The sequence below is a fragment of the Talpa europaea genome, assembly GCF_964194135.1.
Source record: "Talpa europaea genome assembly, chromosome: 8".
In the NCBI taxonomy this organism is placed as follows: Eukaryota; Metazoa; Chordata; class Mammalia; order Eulipotyphla; family Talpidae; genus Talpa; species Talpa europaea.
In genome coordinates, this window is record NC_140075.1 from 58,223,642 (window position 1) to 58,251,359 (window position 27,718).

At 53.2% G+C, this 27,718-nt stretch overlaps 1 protein-coding gene across 1 annotated transcript; it reads left to right on the forward strand.

Annotated features, from left to right (window-relative positions):
- Window positions 1–7,223: 7,223 nt before the first annotated feature.
- On the forward strand, window positions 7,224–27,637 carry LOXL1 (lysyl oxidase like 1; the record flags this gene model as incomplete). The annotated part of the gene is made up of 6 exons (XM_084240552.1): window positions 7,224–8,445; window positions 22,461–22,569; window positions 25,362–25,499; window positions 25,991–26,147; window positions 26,719–26,814; window positions 27,518–27,637. The coding sequence occupies 6 exons, from the start codon at window positions 7,224–7,226 to the stop codon at window positions 27,635–27,637; spliced, it is 1,842 nt and encodes a 613-aa protein (XP_084096678.1).
- Between the last annotated feature and the right edge of the window lie 81 nt (window positions 27,638–27,718).

The following is a 27,718-nucleotide window of genomic DNA, read 5'->3' on the forward strand; positions in this document are numbered from 1 at the left end:
TTATTGAGTGCTATATGCAACTGGCTCTGTACTAAATAAAATCCTATGTCACCTCATTTAAATCCTTATGATTATTTCCATTTTACAGAAAGAAAACAGGTACATTGAGTCACATAGCTCACAAATGAGGAGGCTAGAGCCAAACCCAGGCACTTGGGGGTGGCTACATAGCAGGAGTTAGCAGGAAGATTTATGATCAAGGGTGCTCACTATAGTTTCATTTATAGTAAAAAATATAACAAAAGGGGGGGTTATTAATAAGTTATGATCCATATAACCCAGTCATTAAAAATCTTGACAGCTTACAGGTAACCAGGTACTAACTCAGGTAGAACTTTTAGGATTTCCTATCAAAAGTTGGAGCTGCTGGGCCTCCCTGGTGGTGCAAGGGGTTAAGACGTAACCTATGAAGCAATCTGCAGCCACTGCAGCACAAGTTCGATCCCCAGTCAGAGAGCTACCTACATGGCACAGCAGACCTCTCCTGACTTGCCAGGTGCTCCCCTCAGCAGTGTATTTCAGTTGATCTGCCTGTTCTGCTCCTCACTCTGTCTCTGGTGGATCCTCTCCCCCCCCACACCTCTGGCCTGTACCCCAGTTCTTGTATGCATAAATAAATCTTAAAAAAAAAGAAGTTGGAACTGCTGCCACACTCTATTTCTTTCGTTCTTTTTTTAAATATACATTTTTTACATTGTTCTTCATTTTTTCTAACAATGTATACTTTCTCAACTCAGTTATAGTCCCTGTGAAATTCCCACCACCAATTCACCCATGTACCATCACCATCACACTCCATTTCTTGATCCAGGTGGTTGTTACCTTCATTTTAGAATTAGTCACCAAGGTATATACTTATACTTTTTTTGTGTGTATGTTATAATAAAGTTTATTTTAAAGTTATTTTTTAAAATGTAAGTTGCCAGAAGCTTCCCTCTAGGAGAACATGTAAGAATCTGTGAAGGAGGTCTTTTAGACAAGCCTACCAGCCTTCTAGACAAGGCTGGTAGCCACCATCACTTTCTCCACAGGGAGTTTGCTACCAATCTTTCATGGTTGGACAAAGTCTGGTCCTACAGGAAGGAAGTGACTGGTGTCTTAGGCAGATAGGAATGAAGGCAACTCCCACCTTCCCATCTCAACCAGTGGGTCAAGATACCTCAAATTATATCTAAGTTCTTCCTGCCAGAGAAAAACTCAAGATCTGATTGTAGGCTCAGCTTCTGGGTCCAATCGTGAAGGACATGAGGTTTGAACAGGGAAGGGGCAGAGGCAGGGGCCATGTCTGAACCATCTCCCCCGCAGAAGGCATTGAGGGGGAACATATTCTTGACCATGATTTCACTGGCTGGTGGATGCTCCCACATCAGTGTGAATACTGAAAAGAGAAGCAAATCATGGCAGTGATGGTGATGTGGAAAATGTTCACCTCATATTATTATACAAACAAAGTAAGTTTGTATATGCAAACTTTATTTTAATGAGGGACAAAATGCCTGGGATAGTGGTTACAGAATGAGTTTTCTTTTTATTCTGTATTCTAAATGTCCCATAACTGATGTGGGTTTTTTTTTTTAATAATATGAAACAGAAAGCTGAAAAAATTTAGGGGAGAGATTGCTAATATCTTGTCTCTACTCCTCTTTCAACACCTGTTTCCCCTTCCTCTTCCAAGTTCAGTTCCAGATGACAAAATGAAACTCCTCAAAGTTTCTTGGAGATGGGGGTGTAGATTGGGGTCAAATACATAATAGTATGGGAAATACCACCAGTGAAAAACCTACTTTGTTCATTCTGTGGTATACAGAGGAGCTTAGTCAATTGATCTCGCCTAGAACAGCCTCCAAAGAAAAACCCTTTGAATAGTATCCCCAATGTTGCACTCAATTCCTTAGAAATTCATTGCAACACAGTGTCCTGGGGAGGTATAGGCAAGTTCTACTTCCTCCCAAACCCATATCCACCCACTCCCAGACCCACAGCTGCATTGTGACCCCCAGCAGAGGGAGCAAACTGCAAGTACCCTATAGAGCAAGCAGTAAGCAAGTCACCTCACAATGGAGACAAGAAGAGAATCAGAGATGGACAGAGATGGAAGCACAGACAGATGGGTGGATGAGTGGATGGATGGACAGGCAGATGGACAGATAGATGGACTGAAAGATGGTTGGTGAACAGATGGATGGATGGATGGGATAAATGAATGACAATGGATGGATGGATAGATGAATGGATAGATGGAAGGACAAGCAGAAGGCCAGACATACATTAAAACAGAGGGAAATAGAAATGTCTCTCAGAGGTCACAGAAAGTCAACACAATACCTCCACCTCTACTCAGGACACTTCTCTTTGTTCTTGTCTGTTCACTCTTGTCCCCGTCATTAGACTACGAGTTCCGTGGTGACCAGAGAGGTCTGGCTTCTCTCTGTAACTCTTGAAGCTAGCATAGGGCCTAGCATTCAGAAGGTACTCAAGGGACATGCTGAATGAATGAGTTTGTGGACAAATGAAGGAACAATTGGTAGAAACATCAGCAGACAGAGATGGAGCAAGTGAGTAAGAGGTGAAAAAAACAGAAACAGAGATAGCAAGACACAGAAAAGGATGTGGAAGGACAGAAAATGAATCAATTCAAAGACAGGGGTGTAGTACTGAAAAAAGAAATAAAAAGGCTAGGGGAGACCCAACTAAGAATTAACAATACGTAGGAAAGAATATGAAAGCAGAAAGAGAAGAGGCTTCTCTTGATATTGCCAGGCTGTTGCTGGTCAGAACCACTGGGTTTCCTTAGTTTCCCTGATAATTTGCCACAGTTCGTTGGTCTTTGTCTAAGGACTGGCACTCTACTTGGTCTTGCCAGTGCTTGTTTGGCTAGGAGACTGATACCTCTTTCTCCCCACTACATGCTCGCTGAAGTCCAACCCCTCAATCTTAAGAGAGTCTTCCAACCAGCAGGCCTCAGCCAACAGCTTCAGCAAAATCCCTCAAACAGGAAAGGCCCCTGGGATGAGATCCCTCTCCTGGTTCCAGTAACAATAGTCCTCTCCAGCCTCCACCAGCTCTGGGCTCTGGGTTAGAGGAGGTGGGGGAGGGAACAGAGAAAGTATTTAGCAAGCCCCATAGCCACGCCTGCCTCTTGGGAGGGGGAGAGAGTCAGGGAGGGGGAAAACTGGCTGGGCTGGGGGCTCAAGGGGCTCAGGGGGCTCACTGGGCTTCCTGCCTCTGAGACTTGCCTCAATGCCAATGCAGGACTGTTATATCAATTCTGGTATTTCTAATTCCCAAGGAACCATGGGGGAGGAGAGCAGGGAGGGAAAACGGACTGTTAGTCAGAGCCACTGAGTTCCCCTGGGTCCTAGAGAAGAGTGGGTGAGTTCCTTCTCTCCCCAGGCCCCTCTGTCCCTCAAAAAGACTGACCACACCTCCCCCACTTCTAGACTTCTTGGGAATTACAGCCCTAAAGAGAGACACTTCCAAGCTAAAGGGCCTGCCCCCCTCTACCAGCCCCTTCATGGCAGCCTTGGCTCTGGGGACCTGAGTGCCCCTGTCTACCCCCTTCCCACTCTCACACCAGATGTGGCTGTGGGGGAGGGGCCCACACTGGGCCCAGCTGGCAGTGGTCACTCGGTGGTCCTCTCCCTGCGGAGTCAGCGAGTTCTGTGCCAGCTCGCCAGGCCTCCTCACTCAGCACTCCCTCCAGCCTGCTTTCCAGAGGCTATTTCCAGTGAGGTCTGGGCCAGGATTTCCATTCCATTCCCAGTTCAGCACAAATCCTATCAAAGGCCTTTCTTGAGTGGTCCACCCAGGTGCACGGGTGGGGACACAGCAGCCAGGGATGGACAGGTAGATGGAGGAGGAGGAGACCCAACCTTACTCAGTATAGGAGACAGAGGGCAGGGACTCCCCCACTCAGTGAAACATTGTGATCCCAGTGGGCCATTCTGATCTGCAGTGGAATGAGGCATCCCATGCCTCCCACCCTGTCTCTGTTCCCCACACCCTCTGCTGGCCAGGATGTATTCTCCAGAGCCAGGAGTTCCAGGACCAGGGTGCTGGGCATGGCCACTCCAGGGGAGCCCAGGTGACAGAACAACAGCCCAGAGTTGAGTACACAGCAGGTGCTTAATAAAGTCACTATCAACAAGCTTTTTTAGTCCTATTTCACTGGCCCTCTGTGATCTCTTGAGATTGCCAAGGACTTCAACACACCTCAGTTGCATGGCTGGGTCTGAAAAAAAATGGATGTGGGTCTCTAGCCATAGGCACAGGTCCCAGAGAGAAGGTGCCACTGGCTTCCCTCACCTCCAGACCATGCGGGCCTGGTCCAGCCTGGTGAGTCCCTAGGCACCCTCTACAGCCTGCCTAGCTCTCTCTCAAGCCCTTCTCAGCAGGTGTCAAAAGAAAGATGCCAGGACATCTCCAGGCCTTGCCCCTGTGTGGAGGGGGGAAACCAGGCAGGCTGACAGGGCTCACAGAGATGTTGGCTTTGTTAGCCATGAGAGACCCAGACCGGAAGGAAAAAGTTTCAAGGGAGCGAGTGGGTAGGAGAGAAGAAGACAGGCTCTAGGAGGTTTCCTGTTCTGCACAGGTTCACTCTGGGCAAGGAAAGATGCGGAGGACATAGAACATAAAAATATGAAAGAGGGAAAGTGGGGGGTACCCTCAGGAGTTGAACTCTTCCCTCTCTCATGAGTCCAGAGGAAAGAAAGAAAATAATGGCCACATGCCTGAAACTGTGCTGGGTACCTTTCACAGCACTCTCATTTCATCCTTCCAAATGTATCACGAGAAAGGTGTTAGTACCCCAGAGATCTGAAATGCTGGGGCTTCACAGGTTTGTCCCCAGTGAGTGGATGGGCCAGGCCCCCCAATCATGTCCTTCTAGGGTCCTAGGTTCTGGTCTCCATCTCAGCAGGGATGGCTGGCAGGGTCACAGCCCTGGTCTGGGGAGCCTGTCAGAGGCCCAAGCTATGTTCAGAGCAGAGTTTATTCAAACAGAGTCTAACAGGAAACTTGGCTCCTCTGACTCACTCTGATTCGACCTTATTAAGAAAAAAGAAAGAGGAGTAGGAGCCAGCAATGGGTAGGGTTTCAGGCCAAGAGCTGGCTCTAGGCAGAAGCCGGCTGTACAGGATGGCCTGTGCCCTGGTCTCCCCACAGCTCAAAAGCCCTGTGGCAGCCCCCACCCCCAACCCACCCCCCTGCCTTCGTAGGAGGGGTCCTGCCTTCCCCACTCTAAGCCAATGGGGCTCCCCTATCTTAGAGCCATCCTCTATCCCCCCTCCCATTCCCTTCTCTTCCCTGCCCCTCCCTGCCTGGGGGTACCTCGAGGCCTGTTTCCACTTCTCTTCACTGCTGGCTCTGCTGCCCATCTGGCTGGCGGGAGGGCCCTACAGGACCCTGAGGATTCCAAGCAGCTGAGGCCAGCACTGCAGGGGGCAGGCAGGAGGGAGGGAGGCTTAACCCTCCAGATCCCGGGCTTCCATGAGCCCACCCTAGGCATCATCTGGCTTGATATCCTGAGCCAGATCAGTTAGTCCTTGAAGAGCCCTTTGAAACCGGAGTCTGCCACAAAGCCCCTTGGGGGAGTTGAGGGGCCAGTGTTGAAAGGTTGCTAGCTGGATTATGAGCTCCTAAGGTGCAGACAATGCCCTAAGTCACCGGAACCAAGCTTCATCCTGAAGGACAGTACAATGGGTGAACAAATGCTGACTGGCAAAGGATAGGGGTGTGGGCAGAGGTCCCAAGTATCTGAGGAATGTCCACTCTGGCTATTTCCTTACAAGGTAGACTCCAAGAGTTTCTAAATGTAGAAGGGGAATCTAAGGAGCGAAGTGATGGGCAGGTTCTTACTACCAGGTTTATAAGCCCTAGAGGCAAATTTCCGCCCTCTGGGTTTTAGGAGCTAGGCTGGAGAAGGCAGCCAGAGGAGCCAATCAGGCTCGACATCAAAGTTTTCAAACTTCTGGAACCCTTCTTATCTTTGCTGGCCCCAGGGAGAACAGAAAAGCTCCCAAAACACTCTTGGGGACCGTGTGGCCTAATGCTCCATTTATAAGGTGTGGCAACTGTATTAGAGAAGGGAAGGGACTTGTCCAAAGTAACCCAGCAACCTAATTACAGCAAAAGAACTGGACTCAGTTCTCCTGAACCTCTCTTTCCGCTATTCTGTGCTTAGAGAACACAATGAGTTCTATCTTTTATCAAAGTCAGTCCCTGGTCTTCAGTTTTTCCACACACACACTCAGGCTTTGTTGACTCAAGAGATGCAGGACAGAAAGCACATACCATGTGTGAGAAGTTGATCTCTCCCATGAATTTCCAAGTTCAATCTGGCACAGGGACACACATCCCGATCTACAGACTGGGAGAATCAGGCCCAGAGGTGGGCCAAGAGGGAAAAGGTGAAGCTCTGACCCCACTGTGTTCAGACCCAAGAGGTACACCTGGGGTACAGAATTAGAAGGTGGTCCTTGTTCAGCATCTCCCCCAGGAGGCTCACCAAGGAGGTGTCTCTCAGCACCGGCTTTGGAGAGAGGCTGGAGGAATGAAGAAGAGTCAGGAGCCAAAGGCCAAGCCAGTAACCTGAGACTGGAGTGCTGGGTCAAAAGCAAAGAAGAAAGGCCACAGTGGTGCAGACACCCCAGTCTAATTCTGCCTGCCGGGGCCCCACTGACCCAGCCTGAGTCCCCAAGGCGTCCCCCTTCCTACTCCCAGCTTCATTCCCTTCCTCAAGGGCAGGTCCTGGGCTTGGCAGGGAGCTTCAGGGACAGAGGGAACACAGCAGCTGTGGGGCAAGCCACATAGCTAAAACCCGGCGGGCCATAGGGCCCCGCGGAGGAGGCCCCAGCAGACAGACCAGGCTGCCCAAACCTCCCAAAGCTCCCAGCCTGTTGCTTGCTTATTCATTAAGAGTGGGAAAACGCCAGTCCAGCGGCCAGCCAGTGCCGGGCTGGCCATGTAAGCCGTCTTGCCTGCCCGGTGCCCTGCCGAGAGCCTCGTGCAGCCCCGGGCACCGCCCCTGCCCTGCCCTGACCCCTTGGCCTCGAAATGCTGTCATCGGAGGAGCCGTCCCACTCGGGACAAGGCCAGGATGGACAAAGATAGAGCCGGGGCAGACACGGAGCCGTCCTGTCCTCGAGGCCGTGGGAAGAGAAGCACGCGCAGGGGGCCACCCTCGAGAGCCTCTCGGTCCACCAGGCTGCCGCAGAGGGGCCACCATGGCTCTGGCCCGAGCCGGTTGGCAGCTGGGGGCCCTGATGTGGGGCGCTTGCCTCTGCGCCCTGGTGCACGGGCAGCAGGCGCAGCCGGAACTGGGCTCGGACCCCGGGCGCTGGCGGCAGCTGATCCAGTGGGAGAACAACGGGCAGGTGTACAGTCTGCTCAACTCGGGCTCCGAGTACGTGCCGGCCGGGCCCCTGCCGGCCCAGAGTAGTTCGCGAGTGCTGCTGGCAGGCGCCCCCCAGCCCGCCCAGCGGCGCAGCCACGGCGGCCCCCGGCGTCGGCAGGCCCCGTCCCTGCCCCAGCCCGGGCGCGTGGGCTCAGACACCGTGCGCGGCCAAGCGCGGCACCCGTTCGGGTTCGGCCAGGTGCCCGACAACTGGCGGGAGGTGGCCGTCGGGGACAGCTCGGGCCTGGCCCGGGCCCGCACCTCGGTCTCCAACAGGCCCGGGGGGGGCACCTCGGTCTCAGCCTCGGCCTTTGCCAGCACCTACCGCCAGTCGCCCCCTTTCCAGCCACAGTACCCCTACCCGCAGGCGCCCTTCGTCAGCCAGTACGAGAACTACGACCCCGCCTCGCGGACCTACGACCAGGGCTACGTGTACTACCGCGGCGCGGGCGGCGGCCTGGGCGCCGGGGCGGCGGCCGTGGCCTCGGCGGGGGTCGTCTACCCCTTCCAGCCCCGCGCGCGCTACGAGGAGTACGGCGGCGGCGGCGAGGAGCAGCCCGAGTACCCGTCGCCCGGCTTCTACCCGGCCCCGGAGCGGCCCTACGCGCCCCCGCCGCCCGCCGACGGCCTGGACCGCCGCTATTCGCACAGCCTGTACCACGAGGGCCCCGCGGGCCTGGAGCCGGCCCTCCCGGATTCCAGCCCCGACGCGGCGCCGGCCGCCGGCGGCTCCTACAGCGACCCCCGCCTGGGCTGGTACCCGCCCTACGCCAACGTGCCGCCCGAGGCCTACGGCCGGCCCCGGGCCGCCGAGCCGCAGCCCCCCTTCCGGGGCCCGGAGCCGCAGCCGCAGCCCCCCTTCCGTGGGCCGGAGCCGCAGCCCCCCTTCCGGGGCCCGGAGCCGCAGCCGCAGCCCCCCTTCCGTGGGCCGGAGCCGCCCTACCTGCCAGTCCGCAGCTCCGACGCGCCCCCGCCGGTTGGGGAGCGGCAGGGCGCGCAGCAGGGGCGCCTCAGCGTGGGCAGCGTGTATCGACCCCAACAGAACGCTCGCGGTGAGTACCGGCACCCCGGGCACTGGCAGACGCTCCCAGGCGCCCGGACCCTTCTTCCTCTGATCTTCACCAAGGGCCTCCCTGAGCAGCCAAGTAAGGACCCCCAGCACCGTCCACAGCCCGCGGTGCGCCCCACCTCCGTGCCTTTCCCACAGACGTGCCAGGCTTTGGCCAGGTGGGCTTGGGCTCTGACCTTGGCTTGGGGGTAGGGGCTAGAGAGGCTGGCCTGGCCTTGGGAGGCGGCCCCTTGCACACCTGGCGTGAGTCATCCCGGACCAAGGGTTAGTGTCCTTCTCCCTGCCTCTCCCTTTTGCCATTCAGGGCATGAATCCTCCCTTGGAGATGCCCCTGTGCCAGCCTTCCTGGTTGAGCCAGGAGCATAGGGGGTCAGGAAGATGCCTGAGGAGATGCCTCTGGAGGTGTGGAAGTTCCCCATACCTGGCCTATGTAAGCTGGACCGGAGTGAGCAGGTTAGAGGGGAGGTCTTAGCTCAGGCAGAAGACCAGACTAGATGAGCAAGAGTCACCTCAGGTGGACACCGCAAGGCCCAACCTAGAGCATCCAGTGAGGCACTATCTGGGTCACAGAATTTAAGGGTGTGCCAAAAAACTCAGTGGTAGAGATAACCGACATTTTAATGCACCTTTTTAGAGTAAAATCATGTAAGAAAAAAAAAATCTACTGTAAACAAAATACCCAGATTTTAAATAGAACCAGTAAAGGTACCTCACCAAGCCATACTGGAGCCTGGGTAAGCTGAAAAATCAGTCATAATGATCCTGTCTTCATTTGAAATTTTTGTATTTTTTAATCAGAATTTTTGCATTCATTGTGATTTTTAAAAATGTAACTTCAGATATAACTTATTTTGGTTACTGGGGGCTTGGTGCCCTCTTAAAATTTTGCTCCCCAGACTCCTCATTCACTTCACTTAGCTCACCCTAGTCCCGGCCTTCGGGGAGCATCCCAGGAGGCAGTGTGGACAGCCCTCCCTCTGACTTCGAGGGTAATGATGTGACCTAGTCTTGGGACGATCCAAGCCATCTGCACTAGAGGAAGGGGGCAACCTTCCTTCTTCAGACGGACACCTCTACATGTGCTATTAGCAGGCTGGCAACTGTGGCGAAGGTCCACAAGTGGCTTAGCCAGGATGGAGTGGCTATTGGTTCATGCTCTGCTGTCCCCAAATCCCCTTCCTTGCTTCTGTCTCTGCAAGTCCAAAGTCAGCTTTGATTAGGGTTTTCCATTCAGTCCCCAGTGTGTTTGTTCCATCCCTGCCCTGCCCCTTTCCGGCTGTAGTTGGTGACCTGATTCTCCACTGCACACCATGCTCTGACAGGTACATGAGGTGAGGGCTGAGCCCTGGAGCCCAGAGTCACATGTATCACACCAGTACCCGTTGCTACTCTGCCTGTCAGCATGGGGACTGCTACCTTGTCCCCAAGCAGACTGACTTCTGGTGAGAGGCAGCTGCTGTCCCTGAGAGGGGTTGTACGGTAGAATCCTGTCTCCTAGGAGCTGCAGACACCCAAAATTGAGGGAGAGGAGTGTCCCCACTAGAAGTACCCCCTCCCTCACATCCAAGGTGAAGGATTCAAATAGGTGTTAATCCCACTCTGAGAATCTGCAGGAGTTAAGGACAGGAGCTAGATGAAGACCCTTCGTGATGTGAGGAAGGATGCATCCTCTTGCCCACGGTGGCTGCACACCCATCGGGTCCTCCTGGGATAGGCAGCGTCCCTGAAGCAGGGTGTATGACAGCTGAGCACCACGGCTCCTAGGGTTGCTGGAGGAGAGGACATTCTTCCTATAGGGCACTATCTTGGGTGGTGACGTTTTTTAGAATGCAAGACTGCAGGGCGGGGCTTGGCTAGAAGCACACACCTGTGGGCAGAGGAGAAAATTGAGACCTTATCTAGTGCGATGCTGCCAGAGGCCGGCATGGGTCTCAGTGTCTCTGCTCTGTCTCTGCTCCCAGCCAATGGCTTTTCTCTGGTCCCTCTTTGGCCTGTCAGTGTTTTGGGTTTGGGGAGGCATGAGTCCTGAGCAAGACCCTGTCTGGAACAGGGATGCTTGATGTTTAGCAGGGCCTCTGCCACGCTCTCTGAGCTCCACAGTTCATCTGAGGTTGAAGATGTTCTCCCTGATGGTAGTGTTTTGGGTGCCAAGCTGTGTGTGATGGTATGCATCAAAATCTAGGCCCTGTCCTGGTGGGGAATATAAGGCAGGGGTATGCATAGCAAAGGGGGCACCTCTGTGCTGTTATTGGGCAGGAGCTCCCGTCTAGACTTAGGGGCTCAGGGAGGACTTCCCAGAGGAGAAGTGCCAAGCATTACTCAATGGATGGCTGTCAGCACCTTCCAGTGCCCCGTCCCCTAGTCAGGGAGGGGATGGTATGTGGGTTGGGAATGTCTGTGTGTGTGTGTTGGAGGGGAAGCTAGTTTGGGGCTCACAGGGATCAGTACTTCTCCTCTATCATTGGTTCCCCACCCCTCCCTGCTAGGCCAGCACCATGGAAAATCCTGGTTCAGGGAAGGCCAACCCTGTATGTGAGCTCAGACCCCCAGGCCTAGTGTGGGAGTCCAGGGCAGATTCCCCGTGACTGACCTCATTCCTGCTGGCCACACACCCTGGGGTCTGCGGCCCGGCGCTGGCAGCCTGTGTGTGTGTGGGCGTGGACGTGTCCTCACAACACCAAACACATGTGTGCGCCGCCCACGTCCCTCCATGTTTGGGAGGCTTCCAAGAGCCTGTCCAGAGCCTGCTTTCTTCCTCTGGCGCCTGCACCCTCTTCCCTCCCACCCCCAGCTGGGGACTATGGGCTATGGGAGGCCTCCCATTATCTCCTACTCTGAACCATTTAACTGGAGAGACAGATGCTCAGAGAGCATCCCATTCTTAGCCTGGCTCTCACAGTAAATTCATACAGAGACCTGGAGGGGGAAGCCTGCTTCCCAGGGCCTAGGCATGGGGTCCCTTGCACTGTGCACTCCCTCTACCAAGCCCTCCATTCCCATCTCTTTGCCAACACTCCTGCCTCCAAATAGCCTCAAAAGCTCTGAACTAGTGGCCTTGGTGTCGATTAAGATGATTCCCAGCCCCCAAAGACCACTACTCTTCTCTCAGGACATCCCCCACTTACACCCCAAAATTAACCCACCAGCCTTGGTAACCCTTAAGATGAGCTTGGAGCAGGCGCCCTGGGAGGACAACCAGGACATCTTTGATGGCAGCACCAGCTTTGCCTTGCACAGGTCCTCCATCCCTGTTCTCATATGGCCAGGGGGAGGCCAAGAAGTTGCTGTGGCTGCCGCCTCCATGTTCCTTTCCTCCCACCCTTTCCCTGGCCAGTTCATCTTACATATGGGCCAGATGAGCCCTGGCAGTCCTGACCTTGTTACTCTCCTGCTCAAGAAAGTTCCATGGTTCCCTAAGGCCTTCAGGATTAAATCTAAATGCTTTAGAACCTGAGGCACCTCCTTCCCCTCCTCTCCTCCTCCTTCACCTCTCAGGCCTACACAGCCGACACATCCTACCTCCTGCACATACCCAGGGGTCTTGCTAGGGTACCCCTCTTCATCTAGCTTCCTGTGTCCAACAGGCCAGCAGGGCCCCTAAGTCCCTAAGCACAGCCCTGGTTCCCTGCCTCCACCCCACTGCCCAGGCTGGTCCCTTCCAGGTTACCTGCCCATCTCCAATGGACTTGAAGTAGATGCTGGAAGGACAGAGCAGACTTCCACCCAACTACTCTTAAGTTTCTAGCAGAATCATAAGCACCTGGATCTTCGCTGAAGTGCACCTTCCAAGCATAAATATGGTTTCAGTTCTCCTCAGCTAGAGAGGTGGAGTGCCTGGTCTCCTGGCACAGACAGAAGACTGAGGCCTGGGGGAACTCTCACAGCTGGATGTGACTGAGCCGGAACTTAGCCTGCACCAGTCACTGCTGCCTAGCTCTGAGGTGACCTGGGAGCTCCCATGCTCCACCTCTGAGCTAGGCAGAGCAGGCTAGTCTGAGCCTCCCCAAGAGCCTTCCTTTTCTAGACCTCAGTTTTCCCAGCTGCCCCCAGGGGGAGAATTACACCGGCATTTACTCATCACGCCTCTAGGTCCCGTATGCTGCTGTTCATTGCATTTCATAGAGTAGGTGACAGGCTCACTTGCTGCTTGTCACTCAGCTTTCCAGTGGTGTAACTAGAATTTGAGTCTGCATGACTCCATCCTGAGTCTTGGCCACCACACTTAAAAAAAGTGTTTTTGATGTATTATTGTTTATCTTACATACCTCGTTTATTCACTCATTCCACAGATAGGTGAGTGTCTACTATGTTCTAGACACTGGTTATGATGGAGGAAGATGGGACTGTGGGTGTGCAAGGCTTTGGACGCACAGGGCACCTCCTGATGTGCTGGTCTGAGGAGTTGGTGTGGAATCTTGTCACTCTCACTCCAGGCTGCAGAACAGACACTTCTATAGTATTTACACTGCCTGGTGCTGTGCCTGGAGTTTTACAATTAGAGTCTCTTAACCTGCATAACAACCTTAGATATTATGAGTATTCCCATTTTGCACAGGAGGAAACTGAGGCCCTCAAAAGTTACATGACTTGTCAGTGGTCACATTGCTGTTGACTGGTAGATCCAGAATCACAGTCTTCCATCCCTGAAGTTGCCTCACATTGTTCCTTTAGGAAGAAATGGATTCTTCAGGCCAAAGAATCTTCCCTAAAGAGTCCTGCATGGAGACAGGGGAACCTGGGGCCTCTGCCCCCCTCCCTGGTTGGAAGTCAAAGGTCTCTTGTGTCAGAACAGACAAATAGTGCCCCCGTGGCCTCATCTCAGGCAGACTTCCTGTCTCCTCTCTTATCATCAGGTTATAGGCCACATCCTTCCCCTCCCTCCCCCGACTCAAATTGGACCACCTCTGCAAAAAGAGAGCTCCAGTTTTTTTTTTTAAATGGTCACAGTATTCTTTTTTTTTTTTTTTTAAAGATTTATTTATCTATACAAGAACCAGGGTACAGGCCAGAAGTGCGGGAGGGTGAGAGGATTCACCAGAGACAGAGTGGGGAGCAGAACAGGCAGACTGACCGAAATACACTGCTGAGGGGAGCAGTGGGCGAGACAGGAGAGGTCTGCTGCGCCATGTGGGTCTCTCCCTGGCTGGCCAGTATTGAACCCGCGCTGCAGAGGCTGCGGACAGCTTCACAGTACAGTGCTCAACCGCCTGTGCCACCAGGGAGGCCCGAGAGCTCCAGTTTTAAAGACTAATTGCAGCCATTTTTTGAACCTTTATTTTGGCACCAGATACTGGGCCAAGCATTTCGCTTTCATTTTCTCAGGTAGTCCCCCCAGGAACCTTGGCAATATGGTATGGCCACCTCGATTCTACAGATGAAGACACTAAGTTTAGTAGCACATCTAAGGTCTCTGTGCTCATCAGTGGCTCAGCTGGAACCTAGCTCTTCCCCACTGCACTGCCCCCAACTCTCTGTTCCCCACCTCAGGGAAGGGAATGTTCCCCTGTTCATTGTTTTTCTTAGGTTCAATCTCTCTGGGAACTCAAAATCTGGATTTTGCCTTGAGTTCTTAAGTCCCATAGAGCTTTTGGGGGTGGTGGCAGAGTGGGGAGTATGAGGGCCTTGTGTGCACCAGGCCACTGCTGGGAGTTCTGGCTTTCCATCCCCCTCCTCCTTCTCTCTTAACTCCAGGGACTCCCATCCCCATGTCCTCTCATCTCCTAAGAGGCACCCCTCCCAGTAGTCCCAGCCTGAGTCTACCCCACTTCTGTCTAAGCCAAGAACACATGGAAAACTCCCCAGGGCAGTGGCTGGAATGGCAGGGAGGAAGGGCGGGGAGGAGGCGGGTGGTCCGCCCTTGCAGCCCACACCTGCTTCTAATTCCATGCCGGCATTCCTGCGGAGCAGCTGGCGTGCAGGCCGGAAGGGGAGGCTGGATCTGGTCCCCTCCTGCCCTGACCTGGGCCTCCTTGCCACAGGCAACTGGACCAGGCCACCTTTTTTGGTCTAGATCCAGAATTCAGGGGCCAGGGCTGCACCTAGGTCCATTTCCCCTTTGTTGACCTGTACCCAGCATTTCAGCATCACTAGAAATGAGGTGATGCTAGTGTCAGAGTGTCAGAGCCGGAAGAGACTCAAGTGGGGAGGCAGGGACTGAGAGGCTTTTGCCATCAAAGCCTCAGGAGACCTCCCCTTCTTCCACCTGCTCCTGGGTCAACTAAAGCCACAGGTTTTCCAACGCCAAGCAAATCATTTTTCGAAAGAAAGGACTTGTGGAATCAGTTCCAACCTCTGCTAGATAATAAGGTCTGTCAGGCCTCCCGGTGGCGCAGCAGTTGAGCACTGGGCTGCGAAGCTGCCCGCAGTCTCTGCAGCTCCGGTTAGATCCCCGGCTGCTGGCGAGGGTCCCACATGGCGTGCAGACCTCTCCTGCTGCGCCCACTGCTCCCCTCAGCAGTGTGCTTCGTTGGTCTGCCTGTTCTGCTCCCCACTCTGGCTCTGGTGAATTCTCTCACCCTTCCGCACTTCTGACTGTACCCAGTGCTTGTATAAATAAATAAATCTTTAAAAAAAAAAAAGGTCTGTCCTCACACAGGCAGATGCCCCAGACCCTCTGTAGGGTGCAGGTATTTGTGCATGTGCTTGTCAAGGGCATAGAGGTGCCAGTCTCTGAGCCAGGTTCGGGGAATTCCTGGGTGCCCAGGACTCATCCCTGTCCTCAATAAGTTCTCAGCCCAGCCACAAGAGAGCAGGATCATCGACCTCCATCTTGCCCATCTCTCCAACTCCCAGAACTCACTGTGCAGGGAGATCTGGGCCAGCCGCTGGACCACAGGCACAGGACAGTCCACCCAAACCTAGAGGCTCTAATCTGGCTAAGATGGGCAGATATCATCATGAGGAAATTCAGCCACTCAACAATTATTTATTAAGTGTCTTGCCATGTACTACGAAATGGTCTAGACCTGGGTATTCATTAGTGAAAAGAGGCAAAATCCTTGCTCTTGTGGTGCTTATATTTTCATGGACAAACATAATTAACAGGTAAATAATAAAGGCTTGTGAGCACTGTGAAAAAAATAGATATTGGCAAGGAAGATCTGCCATATGGGGAAGGGCAGGTTGCAGGGGTGGTCAGGGCAGGCCTTATGAAAGTGAGGTGAATGAGTGAGCCATGTAGCTGTCTGTGGGAAAAGCATTCCATACAGAGGAAACAGCCAGTGCAAAGGCCCTGAGGTAGAATTCCCTGGGTTTTCAAGTATGTTCTAGTGTGGTAAGAGCAGGGGGATGGGGGTATAATGGGAGACAGGTGAAAGAGGAAACAGGGCCCGGGCTGTGAAGGGCCTTGTTGGCCACTATGAGGACTTCAGCTTTCACTCTCCATGCATTGGGTCTTGACTCCTGTGTGGGAGGGGATGGATGGCAGACAGACAGGGAGACCAAGAGGAGGCTGGTTCAGAGGTCCAGGTAGAGATGTGGATTCGGGCAGAGATAACCAGACAGGGTCCTAACAGCTTTGGTGATGGAAGTCAGAATAGGTTTTTGAAAATAGAACTGATGGGATTTCCTGAATGGATTATATGTGGGGTATTAGACTAAGAGAGGTGGCAAACATAGCACTGAGCTTCATCCTGAAAGGATGAAGTTGCCCTAAGTTGAGATGGAAAGACTGCTGGCCCATAAGACTTTAGAAGAAAGATGAAGAAGGAAGAAAAGAAAGATGAAAAGCTCAGGTCACTGAAAGGTCTGAGGGACCAGGAGGGAACTTAGGGGGCTTGAAACAAATAGGGAGGCTTCTGGAATTGGGGACAGAGGGTACTAAGCAGGGCTTGCCAAGATGGGGAGGGGAGGAAGGGTAGGGCTGTGTTCACACAAGGATGTGTAAGGAGTGAGGTGTGCAAGGGGGCAACAGAAGGCTTGGCGCATGGAGAAGGTAGCTGACCTCCCCACAGGTTAGCTGTGGCCTCCTCCCAGTTCAGCCTCGGCCTACTTCTAGGCAGTTAGCTCAATTGCACAAACACTCACAGATCCCGTTCTCTGAGCCGAGTCTGCTGCACAGAGGGGTGAACAGTTAGGTAGGGGCAGCAGATGTGTGCTAGAAGAGGGAAGGGAATATAGGGGGATGGTTAGAGCCGTGGTCAAGGCTGACAAGGTAGGCTTTGGGACCTAAAGACTGTACCTTGGTGAGGACAGAGCTGGATGGTGTGTGTGAGTGTGTGTGCGTGTGCGTGTGTGTGTGTGCGCGCACAACAGAGATTCCAAGGCAAGTGCACATACAGGATAGTATCAGTGGCCAGAAGCAGAAAGGGTGTGCTAGGGAGATAACTGCTTACCAATCCATAGGGTTAAGAGGTCTGGAAGGCCAGGGTAAGGCCAGACCACAGAACTTTAGCTCTGAGGGGTCCAGCAACTCTGAGGGGTCTGTCCTTAAGTTTAAGCTGCCATTCTGAGAAAATCTCGTCTTGACTCTGGAGGCACTGCAGAGCCATTGAAGGTTCTGGATCCAGCCTATGGTGATCATGGCTCCTTTGCCAAGACAGGGATTGGCTCTTCCAGTGGATCCTGCGGCCACATTGCCTGCCAGCTCATTATGCAGGTATGGCACTGCCAGGCCAGTACAGTCAATTTAATGTCCTGATTATTCGATGACAATTATCCTAGGGCACAGAGCTGCCATCTCCTACCCTGAAGGCCCTCCCAACTCATCTTTACTCAAGGCCTTGCTCTGTGAGCCTTCTTCTTTCCCCACCTAGAGGCTCCTCTGAAGTCTGGCTGTGCAAGCCCAAACAGCCCGCTCCACACATATTTCACAACCCACTGACTGGTTCCTGCTGGACACTGTTTATCCTCCAGTGAGGGCTCAGATTAGGGCTATATTGCATTCCACTTGCCTTCCTCTGCTTCTTATGAGCAGGAGGCCTAAGAAGGAAAGATTTCAAGAGAGATGAGGTTTATGAAACCCACAGAAAAGGGAAGCCAAGAGGGAAACAGGTGAGGTGTGGGCAAGCAACAGGAATGTGACCGCAGGCCCTTTGCAGTGGGCAGCCTCCAGGAACTGTGGAGCACGAGGGAGCAGATTTCTCATGAAGCAGGAAGGATTTTGGTCAGACAGTGGGAGAATTTCCTGGCTGCTAAAGTATGTTTTGTAGAGGTTGTAAGAGGTCTCGAGCTCTTGCCCAAGACTGGGGCATGCACAGCGTAACTCCTGAGAAGTATTTTAATCTCTGCGTGTTTATGCACCCATCTACCTGTGCTGGAGGTCCCGTTAATCCCAACTCCAGATCATCCAGATGGGGAAACTGAACCTAAGAAAAGGGAAGGGACCTGGACTCTGAGATCTCAGACAGCATGACAAGGTCCCCCTCTGGACCAGGTCCAGCCTGGGGTGAGAGGCAGGGAGGGTTTGTCCTGAGCATGCTGCCCCCTGCCCCCCAAGAGGCAGTGTGAAGAGGCCCTGGATCCCTGGAGAAGGAAGCACTGGGTGTGGGGTGGAATGCAGATCCTTGTCCCTTGGCCCTGTGCCTTCACTCCCCTGAAGGGTCTGAAGGAGCCCATCAAGGGCCCAGGTATCCCCAGACCAGAGGCTTCCTGCAGAATGGCCTTGAGACCTGATTCACTCACATGTCACTCCCCAGCCAGCAGCCTGACTTCTGCCATCCTAGGGGCCTTTGGTGCTCGCTGACTCTAGGCCCCCTCCTCACCCACTCCCCTGCTCCCCCCCCCCCCCAATCCTGAAGTGCACAGCACCACAGTCAGTACATTCACTCTGGAGAAGAGGGCCCAGGGCACCAGACCAGGGGTGGCGGGGGGGGGGGGGGAGGGCAATTAGAGCTGGAGAGATGGAGGTGGTGAGGTCTGGAGAGGGGCCAGGCTTGCCCAGGGTCACGCAGAAAGTCTATAACCCAGTAGATTAAGAAGCCATCCTCCTGTCTACCTCCTGGGAGCAAAAGGCAGGACACTGGGTAAGCTGAGCAAGACCCTATGCCTGGTCTCCCAGTGGTCAGCCCTGTCCCCGAGAGGAAGAGGAGGGGTCCAGCATGAACTTGATAGATCGTAGAAGTTTAAGAGACTGAAAAACCAAGAAGCAGAGTAAGATCTATAAGACAATATCGTTTATATACTTTAAGAATACATACTCCTCTCTAACACATGGCAGATTTTATACAGAGACACAGATGTTTAACATGTGACTGAGGGTGGGATGAGAATGAAGGTAGAACAAACTCTTTTTTTACAAGGGTCTCATAAGACCAGTGAAAATGCTTCGTTTGCTCCAAACAGAAAATTATGATGACTTTAGTTTATCTCTATTTATAGAAGAGGGGAGTCTCTGGAAAAAGTTCTCACTGGAATGCACTTCATACTTTGTGATAAGTCCAAGGGCTGGGTGACTCCAAATATTCCAGCAGTTCTGAGGGGTCTGTCCTTAGTCTTTCTCCCAAATCCCCACATTTGTAATAGTCTACAATGCTCCTTCCCCAGAGCTCTGCAGCTTACCTGCCCCTTTCAAAATGACTTTCCCAGGACCAGAGGTTCTCCTTGCCTTTTGAGTAAATGTTACTCTGTCTCCAGGACCTTCCCCTGGAGATGGGGGGTGAATACAAGGTCTGGTTTGTAACTGGACTTCATCCTGTGTCGCCCACCCTGCTTGGAGGGCTTGACTATACTTATAAGTGAGGAACAGCAGACCAGTACCCCTATCTCTTCATCCACAAGCCCCCACCCCTGCTCTCAAGCCTTCCCTTATCACATAGCCTAGCCCCACCACCAGCCCCTAGGAAGGGGTTCAGCGTCCAAGCCCGCAGGCCTGGCTGCAGAAGGAGACAGGCCCCTTTTGGGAAAACACACCAGCCAAGGGAGTGGGCCGCCTGTTCCCCGGGACCTTGGCAGGAGACTGATCTCCTGAGGCTGCTTTCTTTTCCAGCATCTTCTCCCAGACAATGAGGGTGTGACAGGGTGGAGCATGCCTGGGGGAGCCTGTTACGGCAGTCACAGGAGCCCTGTGATTGTCAAAGATGTGGAACAAAAGAAAGGTAAAATGGAGTGATTTCATTTAAGTTCTAGGAAAGACATAATTAATATAGAGTGATTAAAAGGCCAATGAAATGGTTCCCTGGGGTGGGGGAAGTAAGAACGAAGCAGGATTTACTGGGAAGGGTTAGGAGGGAATTTTCAGCGCCGATGGAAATAATCCATAGCCTAATTGTGTGGTAGTTACATGGGGTTTACATTTGTGGAAACTTTTCAATCTGTGTATCTAAAATCTGTGTATTTCTGACTGTGTGTAGATTAGACTTTTAAAATTTATTTTTATAAAAATAAGAATGACAAGAGGAGTCCAGGGGTGGGGGTGGGGCCCTAGATCTCCTCCTGGACAGTACCGACTCACTGTGTGACTGGGGCAAATTCATCGCCCTCTCTGAGCTGCAGTTCCCTCCAGTACCTCCTTGTCTCTCAGGGAAAGGTGTGGAGCACACTCCTGGATGACTAGAATAGTGAAGTCTGAGCCGCTAACTGTTCAAGATGCCTGTTGACAGAAACTGAGGTGGAGGGCAGTCAGTCAGCCACGCAGCACAGTGGCTTGCCCCTCTGAGAGGTGAGAAGAACCCTGCCCTCAGAGAGCACACAGTCTGGTATGGCATACACATAGGTAAATTATGGTGAAATCTGATTATAGATTACTATAGACCTAGAGATAAGATATGAGATGGATGTGTAGGCTGTCAATCAGGGAAGATTTCCCGGAGCAGGAGGCACCCTCCTCAACCTGAGATTTTTCAACAGTAAGAGGAAGATCATCTATGGGGCAAGCCTCAGATTGTGAGCAGCTGAAGGGTCTGTTTTTGTCTTTCTCCCAAATCCCCACATTTGTAGTAGTCTACAAGTGCTCCTCCCCCATAGCTCTGGAGCTAACCAAAAAACCATCCTACTCAGTTATAATCCAAAAGGATCAGTGATGTCAAAGCAACTCTGTTAAGGTTTTGTTTTTCAAGTACTAAGATTTAGTCTATAAACAGGACAAAGAGCAATGATTCTGAGGTCCAGAGTTGTTGATAGTTATCAGACCTCAGTGTGTGGCCAGGAGTAGGGCTCAGTATGGGACCAGGGTCAGGGCTCAGTGTGTGTCCAGGGTCAGGGCTCAGTGTGTGTCCAGAGTCGGGGCTCTGTCAGAGGCCAGGAATGGCACTGACCCTCGCTGGCCTTGAATACCCCTGGCCTTTTACTCAATTGGCTCTTCTCACTTCCCTAAGCTACAGAGCCAACTCATGGAATGGCCTAGAGAGGAAGGGTCGGGCCAGAAAAGCTTTGTGGAGCCATCTGTGCAGTGTTTATTGAAACCGGTCCTGGGGTGGGAGAGGCAGGCTGTCTGGTGCCAAATATTGGGTCTCTTGAGGCTACAGGCCCTGCTGACCCACCCCCTCATATTCCTGAGGGCAAGGCATAGCAATGGGGATGGGGACTACTCCTGACTTCCTCATCTCCCTCCCAGAGGCTTCTGGGGACCCAAAAGTCAGAAACAGCTTGGTACCAAGGTGGCCCCTTGCTTTTGAGGACCTGAGGATCCCTCGGGAAATGACTGCAGGCATTCCTGAGGACTTGAGTAATAGGATCTAGGCTGGCCAAGAGGGCCCCCATCAGCCAGGAGCCACCTCATCTGCACCCACCCTGTACTCTAAGCTTCCTCTTCATTCCCAGTAGGTGAGGTCATAGTGGCTGCCTAGACTAGGCTCTCTCATGAGACATGGGCCCCAGGGCAAGCAGGGCTGGGGCCTGTGCATGAGAGGAGTGGGGTACAGGCAGACCCCTTTGTCAAAGGCTTAGAAGCCTTTTCTCTGCCTTACTTTCTGAGCCTGAAAGCTGATAAGAGAGTTTTGGCAGGAAGAAGAGGGGGCTGGAAGCCTGTCTGTATGACTCAAGTCCTCCTCCACCTTGCTTGCCCCTGAAGAGCAGAAAACTTGAAAGAAGCAAAGAGGAACTTACAGCATTGCTGAATGGTCTATATGCCAGAGTCCCTGGATCTTGAGAGGGGAGGGGGCAGCAAGGCCCCTGGGCCTATTCCCCAAGTCTGTGGTGGAGCTGGAATGGAGACCAAGTCTGGAGTCTCTGCCCACCTCCCACAGTCCCAGCATCAAGACCAGTCCTTCTTTACTGCAAATGTGGATAGGCTCTGGATAGCTGAGTTTGGTTCCTACTTATTCCCAATAACGCATACTAGGACTGACTCACGCACAGAGGGAGGAGGGCAGGAGGCACAGACTCCTGCTTCTAGCTGGTCCTGGCTGGGGAACAAGTGATCCCGGGCTGGAGCTACCCCCAGGCCTCTGGAATAGACCCAGGGCCCTGAGGGGAAGAAAGGCATTTTGAGAGGGTCAGGCTGGATGCCCAGTCTGAGATTCCTGGCTGGTCAGCAGCCTGCTCTGCAGAGACTGCTGGCCCATCCCTGCCAAACAACCTTCGCTGCACCAGTCAACATTTACCTGACTCTGCCCATGAGCCTCCTGGGACCCACCAGGGCCAGAAGCCCAGGGCTCACTTGGTGGCTCATGGAGCTGCAGGGTGAGAGGAGCAGAGAGCACATGTGGCCTGATGCCCAGAGACCTGGGGAGCAGGGACATGGAAGAGTGCGTGTCTGTCAGGATACTACTTGGTTCACTCACTCCTGCCTCCTTATCCTTGTTCTTCCCATGGTCCCCTGCCATGACCCTTTCCTCTTTGGCTCTCAGGACATTCTGCCCTATCTCCCAGATCTTCCTCATTCTCAGCTTCTCCAGAAAGAGGAGCTGGTCCTGCAGTGTGGACCTTCCAAGGCGAGCTTCTGCTCCCCAACTTCTCTGACCCCACCCCTGAGCTCAGGGAGAATAGTTCGAATTATACACCCAGTTGAGGAAGCCAGGTTTTGGGGGTTGGGAAGGTCTCTGGGCATTAGCTGTGGCCCTCCTGACCCTCACTATACTACTTCCTTCCTCCCTCCTCCTTCTCTCCTACTGCCCTCCTCAGGTCTCCCTGACTTGATTCCGGATCCCAACTATGTGCAAGCATCCACTTACGTCCAGAGAGCCCATCTGTATTCCTTGCGGTGTGCTGCAGAAGAGAAGTGTCTGGCCAGGTAAGCAACTGGGGACAAGGTGCAAAGCACCAGGACTGTCCCAGGAGCCACCCGGACCTGTGCTCATGCCAGCCAGGGATTTCAGGACCTTGCTGTCTTCACCATGTGCCTTGCCTGTCCCAAGGGAGTCAGGACGGGCAGGGAAAAAGCAGTACCCAGCATTTCTCTATATGGCATTTACCAGGGACTTGACTTAGTCTGGCTGTCGTCTTCACTCCAGCTTAGAGGCACATGCTGCCCCATGAGAGGAAATGAAACTTTCCATTCTGAGCTGCCTCTTGCATAGGTTCCTCTGGGTCCCTCAAGGACCCAGAAAGTCCTGAGTGGACAAATCAGCCTTCAGGATAGAGGGCACAATTAGGGACCCATCCCCAGAGAGGAGAGCCGTGACTTTGGCTGTCTCTGGGGCAGTGGTCATGAGTGACAAAGAAGCCTCAGATGTGTCGCACAAGAGGGAGGGGAAGGGACACAGAAGGTGAGGATGATTCCCCTCCATTATCCCTGGGCGATTCTGTCTCCTGCAGCACTTGTTTCTGATTTCATGACCAGAGACTATTCTGTTCAAATATCTATATATTGGGAACTTGTCCCTCTACTAATAGAGCTAATCAAAGATACATCAACTTAATACTTTTCTCTTTTTTTGGTTGACATCCCTTTATTGAAAGCACCTATTTTTCTCAATTACTTGCCTTTTTTTTTTGATGCTGAACACTATTTACTTTTACTTTTTGGTATCTTGGAAACCTTTAGAATCTCAATAGTATCTCACTTACAGAACCTCTAGTCCACCATCACTCACAGCAACTGACCACTAACTGTCTCTCTTGCTAATGGGATAAGGAGCACGAACCAGAATGTAACTCAGCTCACTGCTTCCTTCATTGAGAAGGTCTTGCTTCAAATAAAAAGTCTCAGCTGAATTAAACAGTGTGATTAGTGACTGACATTCTGGTTCAAGTTGCTTATCTCATTACAGACTGGCAACCGTGTGCAAGCTGCCAGGCGTCAGGGACCACACGCTGACTACCACTCAGGCAGCCTGCCCCTTGTGGTCTGGTCTGGTTTTGTTGCATTTGTCCCTGGGAAGACAGGGACTGTCCCTGGGTGTCGCCTTCACTCGGGCCCTGGAGGCACATGCTGCCCCTTCATGATAGAGAAGTAATGAGAGGAAATAAAACCTTTCCGTTCTGAGCTGCCTCTTTTAAAGGTTCCTCTGGGTCCCACAAGGATATATGTCCCATAATGCTCCTGCCATCATTTCTCTAGCCATGAGGTACCGCAAGCTCCAAGGCTGAGTTTGGAGGCATTTGAGTGAAAGCCAAACTATTGCTCCACCTTTATGGGGCATTTGTGTGCCCAGACCTGAGCTCCAGGATGGCCTGGAGAAGGCAGCTCCATCCTAGGGGGTCTCCTGGGCTAGCTGGAAAGAGTGACCCCTCACCCATGCCCTAGAATGATTCACATATGGAGCTGTGGAGGCCAGAGGGAGAGGTCGGCTAGGGCCGAGGCATCAGAGCACGGGATGCAGACAGAACTGAGCTCTGGAGTGCAGAGCCCTCCAACATCATCGAAAGTGTGGGCTGCAGACCAGGGCCAGGTCACAGACTGCAGGCAGAGCCCAGACAAGGGAAGGGACGTGCTCCAAGTCTCACCGCGTGTTTGCGGCCAAGCTGGGCCTAGAACCTAGACCCTGATGGTTTCCCACGGTGTGCTGAGCTGAACAGAAGGGCAGGATTTAGCTGAACAGAGAGAGGGAGGATGTTTTGTTCCAACCCAGACACAAACAGATTCCAAGCCTCCCCCAGACAAGGCCAAGAGCCTTACGTCCTGGCAGACAGGAGCCTGGCTGCCTGTTGTCCAGACATCCTCTCAGAGAGAGCGAGCTAATCCCCACAACTGGCCACCTCCTGCCTCTGGCCTTAGGACACAGACCTTAATGAGTGCCAGGGAAGTGCCCCTGAGGTCAGCCAGGACAGCTGTGCGCAGTCAGTCCTCACAGTACAGCTGCTCGTGTGTGTGTGTGTGTGTGTGTGTGTGTGTGTGTGTATGTGTCCCACTGCCACAGTTGAGAATTGGGTGTCACAAAGTGAATTGCGAGCAGGCTGAACCAGACCCATGACCTGTGCTCCCTGAATAGAGAGAGGCGGGTCACTGGCCCTCTAGCCACACAATCAGGGAGAGGTGGCCTGGTCACACCAACCTAACTCTGGGTGTGGGCGGTAACTGATAACGCTGTTAGAGCTCATAAGCAGTTGACTCCTCTCAATGGGGAAATCAGGACAGGCTTCCTGGAGGAGGGGATCTGAGTTGACCTCAAAGGCTGGATTAGGTGAACAGTCAGGTAAACTATTCTGGGTCAGGTGAACAGTATGGGCAAAAGTATGGATTAGCAAAAGGGTTAAAGCTGTTTGGGAAACAACATTTGCAACAGAACCAAGAGTATGTGTGGGAGCAGCAGAACAGACATGACCAGAAAAAGGAAGAGGCTTTGACATTGAAGAGTCAGAACCTGGTTCATTGAAGAGTCAGAACCAGGTCCATGCCTGAGACATGACCAACATGTCTTTGGTCAACAATTAGGACTCTGCCTGCAGGAGGGAAGACTCATCAGGATCTTCTGCATAGGGCCACTTTTTAAATGCCCTTCAAAGAGTTTGCTATGCCCCCAGCCCCAGGGAGGCCTATGCCTCTGCCGCACTGCAGGTCAGATGTGTGGGTCCTCAGGGGCCATTACAGGTATTGGTTTCACGGTACCTAGCCCACTTGCTTCTCCCCATCTGTCTCTGCAGCACAGCATATGCCCCCGAAGCCACTGACTATGATGTGCGGGTACTACTGCGCTTCCCCCAGCGTGTGAAGAACCAGGGCACAGCGGACTTCCTCCCGAACCGGCCAAAGCACACCTGGGAGTGGCACAGCTGCCACCAGTGAGTGGGGTGCCCTGCCTCTGCGGCCCTCCTGGGGGCCAGGGGCCTGGTGCCTGAGCTCCCCTCACCCAGTAGCACCCTGAGAGAGGCAGGTGCTGATGGGAGGACCCTGGTGAGGTGTTTCTGCCAAGGATCCTTCATGAGGGCAAGAAGTTCTCAGAGGAGCCTTAGCATAAGCTGGACTAGAAGATGGGGCATGGAATGGTTGGCCTCGATAAGGGACGGACATGTCTAGAATACAGGGCATTGTATTAGAGGGAGATCTGTGCAGGTGGGAGCTCAATAGGAAGTGAGGAGTCCTGAGGAGGTGTTCTGCCAGGGTGACCTGGCTAGGTGAGGACAACAAAGATGCTTCCCTGGGAGGGCACAGGGCACCACAGATTCACAAGAGCCCTGACTGGTCAGGAGGCTAGGTCACAGCAGGCTCAGCAAGGCCAGTCTTGGGGGACCGAAGGGGAAGCTCAGAGGGTGACCTCTTCTCCCTCCTGCAGACATTACCACAGCATGGACGAGTTCAGCCACTACGACCTGCTGGATGCAGCCACAGGCAAGAAGGTGGCCGAGGGCCACAAGGCCAGCTTCTGCCTGGAGGACAGCACCTGCGACTTCGGCAACCTCAAGCGCTACGCATGCACCTCTCACACGCAGGTTGGGCCAGAGAGGCAGGGCGTGGGCACAGGAGTCTGGAAGTGGGGAACAGAGAGCTCCTTTCTGGGTGACATGAAGATGGGCTGCTGCCAAGGCTCCTGACTGCTCAGCTCTGTGGGTCCTCTTACCAATCCCCAGCACCACAGGTCCCTTGGTGACTGCCTCTCCCTGCCCAGGCCCCTTCCTGCATCCTGCCCAGGGGTGTCTGCCAGTGGAAGAAACATTCTGATGAAGTCCAATTGGCATCGTGTTCCCTTTGCCTGTTTGTCCATCCAAATCCACCTTCATCTGTCCAAGCATCCATAGAGGGTCCATCTGTCCTGCCTTTTTATCTTTTCTGCCATCCCGTTCTCTCCCAGGCACACTCCCCTTCATTTCACATCCCCTCAATTTGGATATTATATTTCTGCATCTCTGGTCCATACATCTTGTGGGCTTTGAGGGAAGACAGGCCCAATCTGGGCAGCTACCCTGGGCCTGCCTCAGGGCAAAGCACAGAGAGGGAGGGTGGGCCTGGGGTGTCCCTGGGAGTGCATAGCACCCCAACCTCTACTCCTATTCCTGTTCTCAGGGCCTGAGCCCAGGGTGCTATGATACTTATAATGCGGACATCGACTGCCAGTGGATCGACATAACTGATGTGCAGCCTGGGAACTACATCCTGAAGGTGGGCCTCCCGATCTGGGGCACTCCCTCCCACTTCCCATTGGTGTTCCTCAGCTCTGAGATAGCTTCAGCCTCTGGGCATGTTCCCACCTACCCAGCAGACTTGCCTCTGTGATGCTGGAGGAGGTGGAGACTCATGTGTCCTAAGTAAAAGAGGACTTGGAGAGCCATTTGATCCATCCCCTTGGCTGCGGGCAGGGGAGTTCCTGCGCCCTCTGGGAGAGGACGCCCTTCCAGAGATAGAGACTCTGCTACTTGCAGTGACCCCCACAAAGCAGAGGGTGCCTATGCCCTGGAGTCCCTTTTAGCCTGAGTGTCCACTCATTCCAGTTATGGAGTGAGTGTTTCATTGCTATGTTTCCATTGCTGTTTCCTTGATCAGTGACTCAACCTCTCTGACCCAGAATGCTGGGTGCAGGGCCCACCTCACCTGGGGCCTGGCTCTGGGAAAGCTTCCTAACTTCTGATAAGGGTGATCTGATGATGGTTTCTGTGACCACCAGCTTTCTGCATCTCCCCACATCTGTCCATTAGCGTATCTTTGCGCCTTGCCTCTTGGTCTCCCACCATCTTTTTCCATCTCTCTCTCTCCTCACCTCTGTGTCCCATCTCTATCTGCTTCTCCACTCACTTCGCTGGTAGCTAAGTGAGATGCAGTCCTCTGACCTCCGCCCCCTGCCCCATCTGTTTCCCTTCTTCTTCAGGTGCACGTTAATCCGAAGTACATTGTTTTGGAGTCTGACTTCACCAACAATGTGGTGAGATGCAACATCCATTACACAGGTCGCTACGTTTCTACTACAAACTGCAAAATTGTCCAGTAAGTGTTTTCCCTGCACCTCCCTGCCCTGTCCCAGTCCTACCTAGAGAACAAGCAGGAGGTTGTGAAATGCAGACAAGGCTGC